This window comes from Eucyclogobius newberryi, unplaced genomic scaffold, assembly GCF_026437365.1.
Source record: "Eucyclogobius newberryi isolate DKJ021-1_F unplaced genomic scaffold, fEucNew1.0.hap1 SCAF_8, whole genome shotgun sequence".
NCBI lineage: Eukaryota > Metazoa > Chordata > Actinopteri > Gobiiformes > Gobiidae > Eucyclogobius > Eucyclogobius newberryi.
Window position 1 is genome coordinate 27,492,600 of NW_027316500.1, and position 7,968 is coordinate 27,500,567.

Here is a 7,968-nt window from a genome sequence, read left to right on the forward strand (position 1 = left end):
GTGCTTAAAAGAGAGAGTGCTTAAAAGAGAGAGAGAGAGAGAGAGAGAGTGCTTAAAAGAGAAAGAGGGTGCTTAAAAGAGAGAGTGCTTAAAAGAGAGAGAGAGAGAGAGAGAGAGTGCTTAAAAGGGAGAGAGTGCTTAAAGAGACTGTGCTTAAAAGAGAGAGTGCTTAAAAGAGAGAGACTGTGCTTAAAAGAGAGAGTGCTTAAAAGAGAGAGAGAGAGTGCTTAAAAGAGAGAGTGCTTAAAAGAGAGAGAGTGCTTAAAAGAGAGAGAGAGAGTCCCCTTAAAAGAGAGAGTGCTTAAAAGAGACAAATTTAGTTATTTTACCCATTTTCAAACAAGGTAGTTACCCCAACTTCTGCACATCCTGATTCTGAATTTAGACAAGGATATTTAGAAGATATCTTGGAAAACCTCAGAAATGTCTCCAAAATGTCTCGTTTGAAATACTAAACCATAAATTGTAATAAATAATATACCCGATATTCAAATTTCACAAAAACTTTCATCCATAATGATATTGCTCACCGATATTCACAACTCTTCAGTTACAATTCCTTTCTTTGGGCTCATATTAAAGATATTTTCTGCCCATTAAAACATGCAATTTTCTAAAAATGTGGCGTTTAAATCCCGTGCATAAATACAGCCCCGTGCCGTGTGGTTCGGCGGCTGGTTTGGCCCTTACTCGGTGTGCAGCTGCTGAAGCACGGCGGTGATGCAGTGAGCGCGGCCGTACAGAGGAAACGACGCCGCCGCCTGCAGAAGAGACGACTCCGCCCTCATCACCTCCGACTGAAGACGATGCAGCAAGAACCGGATCACTGAGGGAAACAACACACTTAATATGATATACTACTGCGGCTGTGAAACCCGTTTACCGTATTTTCTGGAGTATAAGTCGCAAAAAAATGCATAATAGAGAAGAAAAAAACATATATAAGTCGCACTGGAGTATGAAATGTGGTTGCAAGTGTGAAAATAACAATACATTTCACATATAAGTCGCTCCAGAGTATAAGTATCAGTATAAATATAAGTATAAGTCGCACCCCGGCCAAAACTATGAAAAAAGATGCGATTTATAGTCCAGAAAATACGGTAATTGTATTAAGAAATGTGTTTGACAATTAAATTAGTTCAGTAACACACATTTCTCTCCACATCCCACTCGTACCTGCCAAAGTGTTGAGCTCCAGTACAAGGTCGTGGGCGGCGCCTGGAGGGGGCGAGGGCGGCGGCTGGACGTCGAGGGCCCGTCGCTGGGCACAGAGTCTCAAAGCCTGGCCCAGGTCCAGTTCATGGATCAGGAGGTTCAGGAGGTGAGCGGCGGTCACGCTGTCGAAGGGTTTGGTGCTGGTGCTGAGGTCCAGAGCCGCCTGAAGCACGTCGCACTTCCAGTCTGCGGCCTGACACAGCAAAGAACAAAATAAAAGAACGTTTAATTATGATCTCTCGCTTTACTGGTTCATTTTAATCTAATGCACTCTCACATGTAACTTCAGTGATAACGCAGTGGTTCTAAATAGAGAAAAAGTGTGTTGTATAAGGTGATATTCTGATCATTAAACCTCAAATGAATGACATGTTTTAACACGGTACTGACATAATATTATCAATCTATCAAGCTACATATTTATTTTTGTCATTATCGCCCCCTCCTGGTTGTGGCTAACCTCACGCCAGATTGAGAAGTGGATTTGAGTTCTACGCAGAATCAGTCTGGACAGGCTCAGGTCGGGACAAGGTGTGACGTCATGACAAATATTTGAATCTGATTGGTCAAAGCATCACAACAGTGGAACAAGCCAGGAAATAGAACTTCCAGTCAGAGAAAAGAAACAGAATTCTTCCCCGTCCTCAAACACCCAAAGCCCTTCTATGTGCACGTTAAAAAAAAAAAATAGTCTGTAAATCTGCAAAAATAAGTCTGGCACCGTCAACATTTGTTCAGGTTTTTCCTTTTGACTACAATGCTGCGCTGTGATTGGTCCACCACTCAGCTGCTCAAACCCAACAGCACGAGCCCGACCAGATGGATTCTGAAGAGTTTAAGAGACATATATCGGCTGCCCAGGCTGTAATTGTGCAATATTCAGTTTCGTCACCAGATGGCACTAAAGGGCTGAACAAACTAAAGATTATAAACTGATGTGCAGTCTATGGTCTGTAGGCAATAACATGAATCTGATCAGTGTCAGATTTCTGGAGTTGTTTGATTATTAAAATGACATGAAAGCAGCTGCTCATGGGCTCTCAGAACATTCAGAGTTTACAGTCAGCTTGTAATTTAAACTAAATATCAGCTACTGAGGAAATACTGAAAATGGCACAAATGGAGAGTGAAGTGCACATTCTCTTAAACACAATATTCCTCCAGTATCATAATCATAGCCTTATTGATCACATGTGTACTAATCTGTCTCAGTTCATCCTTGTCACCTAAAATGGAGAACACGTGTAATGTTTATACTGAACAGAAGTACTGAAGCGTTCACCTTTAGTCCCACTGTGGACGGGGGAAGCTGGCGCAGCAGCGTTGAGGCCAGTTGTTTGACCTCGAGAAAGTTACTGGCGATGCAGTAGAGAACGTTTCGAGCGTGTTCTGACGTGACGACATCGCCCAGAGCAAAGACGTTCGGGTCTGGGAAGACAATCCAAGACGCTCACATAAATAATACAGCTTAAAGTGAAAATATAACAATTTTACACACACGACTGACATTTTACTGCTCTATTTAGGCTTTTGGTTTGCAAGATACGGCTCCTTTTTGACCATACAAGTGAACAGTTATGTTTTAAATAATAAATAATTAGTAATATGTAACAGGAAACAAGGTTAGCAGCTTTAGCGAGTTAGTTTCAGGTGTTTTTAATAATAAATGTTCTTTAAAATGCACAGAAAAGACAGATTTCCACTTTAATTTTACCATAAATTCACAATGAGCATATGCGATTAGTTTCCATCGCAATTTATAGTGTATTCGTGTACCGTATTTTCCACACTATAAGGTGCTCTGTCAATGAATGGTCTATTTTCGATCATTTTTCATATATAAAAGACGCATTAAGTGAAGGCTTTTAAGTGCACCTTGTAGTGCAGAAAATACGGTAAACTGTACCTGTGGCGAAGTTGAAAATGTCCCCGATCAGACAGAGCAGATGAAGGGACATGATGCATTTGGAGAAGGACGCTCCGGGCAGCAGCATGTCCAGGAGCATCGCACTCATCCAGCGCAGAAACTCCTGCAGAACACGACACCATTAGTCAGCTGTCAATCACAATGTTTTTAATGCTCAGAGAAGCTGGCGACACCTTATACGACCGTAGTGTTTCCTGGTCTTGGTCCTTCTGCTCCTGGTTTTTCTCTTGTCCGAGTTTCTTTTGGAGAAACTGAGCGCTGTCTTTAACTCGACAAAGCAGCTGTTTAAAATGAGCAGCAGTCAGACGAGTGGAATACGGTTTGGATGCACACATGTTTAGAGGTCCTCACCTTCTTGAAGAGGCTGACCGTCTGTTGCCGGACGCCGGGGGTTTGGCTGTTCAGATTTGGGGGGAGAAAGTGCTGAATGAGCTCGATTTCCTGTGAGGTCAGAGTCTCGGTGCTGCGGTGACTCTCACAAACCAAGCCCAGCGCATCCATCCTCACCTGCACAGAGACAAACAAGAGCATTAGTATTTAGATAAATGTGGAAGACATTTGCCTCTTCTATGAACTCACTTGGTCATGTTTGTGTACGAGCGCTTGTCGAAGCAGACACAGAGGGACCAGTCCTCCCCAAAAACCCTCCTCTGAGGACGCCACCACCCCCTGCGCTCTGGCTGCTCTCAGACAGGTCATGAGGGCCCCTAAAGCCCCTCGGCTGCCTGTGGGACCTGTGGGAAGATTGTGTGGTGAAACATAAAACTCTTTAAAATGCATTTTTGGAGCGAATGTTTGATGGCGTTACCTGAGCTGCTTGGAGGCATGTCCTGTAAGGCCTGCACCATGTGGGACAGACTGGAGGGGCTGCAGCGCAGGAGTTTAGGGAGAAAATAGTCGAGGATGTAGGTGGTCTGGTCCAGCCGGGCGCTGCACAGCACCTGCAGCAGAGGAGTGACCCAGGTCACGTGCCACTGGTGCATCCAGTCCTCTGTATGACCCTCTTCAGACGGACAACAGAGCTGAGCTTTGTGGCTCACAAACAGCCTCTCCAGCAGGTCACTGGCATAAGGAGCCAAGGTCTGGTCACCCATGAGGCCCAGGAGAGAGGAGGGGAGCTGGGGCTGCATCTCCAGGATAAATTTTGCTCCATGGAGCTCCACCAGGCAGCTGAGCGAGCCGTACTTCCCCCTCATGTGCCACTCCAGCCCCAGGAGGCTCTGGGTGAGAGACGTGATGTAGGGGTCAGTCCTGGGGTCTTGTTTAGAGTCTGTAGGGTCTGAAGCAGAGGTGAGCCTGTGCAGGACCAGTAGGTTTTTGAACAGGGAGCGAGTTTGATGCCTCACTCCATCCAGAGGGTGTTCCCAGTGAGAGTAGACGTGCTCCAGGAGGCGCTGCTGCAGTTCAGAGCCTCCTCTCAGACACTGCAGAGCCTCAGGACAGGACTGTGTCCCGGACTGAAGACAGTCCACAGCGGCTCCACTCCACAGATTCAGGACCCGAGCCACGACCATCGCTGTGCTGGACTCTTTCACACTGCAGCGGGCAGAGACAAATGAGTATAACATTAATAAATCAAATAATGTTAATGTTTTATGGTTTACCTGACGTCTAATTCCAGCAGAGTATGTGGGACCAACAGCAGTAGTTGTTCCCACTGTGGCCCGGGGAGGGCGCCCTTCCAGCTCAACATGGCCAGAGCTCCATGACACAGATACAGAGAAAGTCCAGGAGGTCGACCCCTCGTCAAAATATCCTCACATCTGCGTTTCAACCACAGAGGAGCCAGGTCCAATCCTTCTGTACAACCACGCAGTAAACCGCACACCTGAAGAATACACACTGCATGTTAGAAAACGTCATATGTTACCACAACAACATGAGAATCGAACTCACCACTGATGCGACCTCATCTCCAGACCCCATGATGGATCTGATCAACAGAACCACTGCCATCCCCGCTGTGCTCTGAACCGACTGAACAAACTCCTCTGCGACAAAACAAAAACGACGCTGCTTTATCCACCATCTCACAGTGCAATTTCAGCCTTACCATCAGTGAGAATGTGCATGTAGCAGTCGAACAAGCTGCTGAGAGTCTCCTCAAAGCGCCTCTTGTCCTTCTCTCTCTGCAACAAAGCGCCGACAGCGTCCTGGGACCTCTGCATTACCAGCATGCAGGTCTTCACAGCAGCCAGACACGAGTCCATGAGCCGGGCCTGAGCGACGTGCCGTCCCGCTAGATCACTGAGACACCACCAGGGGGCGACAGAGACAAACACATGAACACATGAGCGACCGGGTGAACACATTTTGTGGATATCTTTTGGTAGAATACCTGTTTTGGTGGAGAGACTGACTCAGGCCCGTGTGTAGAAACTGCAACACTGTGAGCAGGACATGTGGTATTAAATAAACGAGGAATTAGATGAGAAATAGAGGACAAATAATAAAAACAAACATGGAATTAAGACTCACCTTCAGGAAGTAGCTTGTTAATGCACTTTTCACCTTAGAAAAAACACACAAAAACCATTCATCTTTACTTCCAAACGTTTGCATGAATTGTACACACGTGAGGAACAGCACTCACCAACCAGGAAGCCGTCGAGACACGAGGAAATGAGATCCACGTTGCGAGTGAACTGGTCCTGGCCCGGATCGGACAGACAGTCGGAGAGACAAGAGGACAAAGACGCGACGGCGCGATCCGCTAATGAGGCGGGGACCGAACCCAAGGCACTGAGGGACGAAAACGTGAATTATTATACGTCAAAAATCTGCAATCAAAAGGCAGCCGTAGCGTGACCATTTCTCCGAGATCTTGATCAGTTAGAGCGTAATAATGTACAAATAAAAGTCTGATTTTTCATGTTTTTTTATGATAAACAATTGTAGGTACAGCCAGAGTGATGCTGCGGTCGTTAATTTGTTCTGCTGTGTGTAGTTGGTGCACTCCGCTTCACTTTTCCCCACAAAAAAGCTGTTATAAAGCTGTGTTAATGGCCAAAAAAGAACATCTGCGAAGTGCCAAAGGGTTTGTGAGAGCTAGGAACAAGTCAGATGGATTTAAATACAGACTTCACTAGCGTTTTTGGCGGTTTGAACATCAGCGTGTGGCGGTAACCACGACAAACTACGTTTACGGACCGCATTAAGCTCTGAAGCATTACCTCGCCGTGGCACGTCTTAGCGGGTTCTTGGGCTTCAGCGACGTGTAGACCAAAGCCAGTGTGTGCAGACAGGCTCCGAGCAGAGGTCCGTCCGGCTCCACCTCGGTCAGCGCCTCCAACTGCGCACCGGCCTGTAAAAAACACTCGGTCACTGCTTTATCCTGCTTTTTTTAAAAACTGTATTTGGGAGTTTTATTCAATCAGAGGTACAGGAAACTGCTGAAAAACTTCACTATTCAGGAGCTGTTAAAAATAAATAATAAATATAAAATAATATACATAAATGTACATGTTAAGTCTTGTTTATAACGTGTAAGAAAACATATTTGAGTGAGGAGGTACTACACTAAGGGGCCAAAGGGGAACACATTTACAAGACAAACCCCCTTTACAGTAGATGACATGGTCCGAGTTTATAACAGGGTTGGGACAAGATCTTGTGAGATAAAACTGCTGCAAGGTTGTGCAGACTTATGAAAAACAATATTACATTTGGATTGGATGAAAAACTAGTCAAAACTGGCGAGTCAGTGCCAAAAACGACAGCGAACATGTAAAACAAATCAATAAATAGTGAGGCCAAAACTATTCTAAATGATGTCTTATCGCACCTCGTTCTTGTCAGACCTAATCTTGAGTCTAATGGCCGTTTAACACAAAAAAGGTCTAATTTCTTCTTTAAAAACCTGAACTCTGCTCCAATCACATGCTTTACTGACAAAGGATTGGCTCTGGACCTCGTGATTAAATTCAATTAATTGCACAGCCCTAGTTTATTATGATACAGTCTATTGCAGCACAAGTTTACCGTTTTGACCAGCTGGATTTGCTGCACTGGATCCTCCAGCTCCAGACACGACCGCAGCGTCTGAGCGAGACTTTGAACTCCATCTTCTGCTCCATTAATGGACAAGGAAGCTACAGAGGACGCAGTCAAATATTATTATCATTAATATGTCCAGAAATACAGATTACAGTCTTAAAATAGATTGAAAGCAGTATTTAAACAAATTACTTGCCTAATAATGTAGAAAGCTCGTCTCCATCCAGCACAACAGCCTCAACTTTGGCTGCCTTCTTTTTAACCACCATGACGAGTACCTAAAAACACACATTTATACTAATTAATTATTACTAATACCGTCACATAACATGATAACAATAGCACAGCGGTTAGTGATATGCCGGGGATCGATTCCCAGGTGGTGCAGGGTCTTTCTGTGTAGAATTTGCATGTTCTCCCCTTGTCTTTACACCACTAAAAACATGTATTTATGTGTGAAACTGTGACAACTGATGACATCATGTGTTTCATTCACGTATGACCAAATATATGAATATAAGTAGCAAGTAAAACCACTAACTTATACTTTTCTGACTGGATACGCGTTTTTATTATTTCGTTTCAAACAAAATCAAATAAAACGTAACATAAACCTGACTTTTAGCTCGTTTGCACCACATTGTCACTGCTGTCATGACTTTTCCACACATCCATCAGTGAGTTTTGCATCATTAGCGCAGCAGTTAGCGCATCATTTCACGTGTTTGCACCATTTTTCAGGGACAAAATCAAAACGCACAGAGTAATCATAAGATAGCAGGATAACACGTCAGCCCTGCGTGAATAAAAGCAGGAAAACTGTAAGC

At 44.7% G+C, this 7,968-nt stretch overlaps 1 protein-coding gene and 1 long non-coding RNA gene across 2 annotated transcripts in view; both read right to left on the bottom strand.

Annotated features, from left to right (window-relative positions):
• Positions 1–7,968, bottom strand: part of LOC140351666 (uncharacterized) — a 344,644-nt gene that overhangs the window by 203,150 nt on the left and 133,526 nt on the right. The gene's annotated exons all lie outside the window — the stretch shown is intronic.
• thada (THADA armadillo repeat containing) overlaps positions 1–7,968 on the bottom strand; it is a 165,224-nt gene that overhangs the window by 157,189 nt on the left and 67 nt on the right. The window contains exons 2-18 of the mRNA XM_072437603.1: positions 7,338–7,419; positions 7,127–7,236; positions 6,319–6,449; positions 5,739–5,887; positions 5,624–5,656; positions 5,484–5,532; positions 5,199–5,392; positions 5,042–5,136; positions 4,750–4,973; positions 3,954–4,681; positions 3,725–3,879; positions 3,497–3,652; positions 3,319–3,426; positions 3,125–3,248; positions 2,501–2,646; positions 1,180–1,411; positions 691–826 (exon numbers count right to left, since the gene is read on the bottom strand). Of these exons, the coding sequence (XP_072293704.1) occupies positions 691–826; positions 1,180–1,411; positions 2,501–2,646; positions 3,125–3,248; positions 3,319–3,426; positions 3,497–3,652; positions 3,725–3,879; positions 3,954–4,681; positions 4,750–4,973; positions 5,042–5,136; positions 5,199–5,392; positions 5,484–5,532; positions 5,624–5,656; positions 5,739–5,887; positions 6,319–6,449; positions 7,127–7,236; positions 7,338–7,410 (2,843 nt within the window). The 5' untranslated portion in view covers positions 7,411–7,419. The remainder of the gene's footprint in view (positions 1–690; positions 827–1,179; positions 1,412–2,500; positions 2,647–3,124; positions 3,249–3,318; positions 3,427–3,496; positions 3,653–3,724; positions 3,880–3,953; positions 4,682–4,749; positions 4,974–5,041; positions 5,137–5,198; positions 5,393–5,483; positions 5,533–5,623; positions 5,657–5,738; positions 5,888–6,318; positions 6,450–7,126; positions 7,237–7,337; positions 7,420–7,968) is intronic.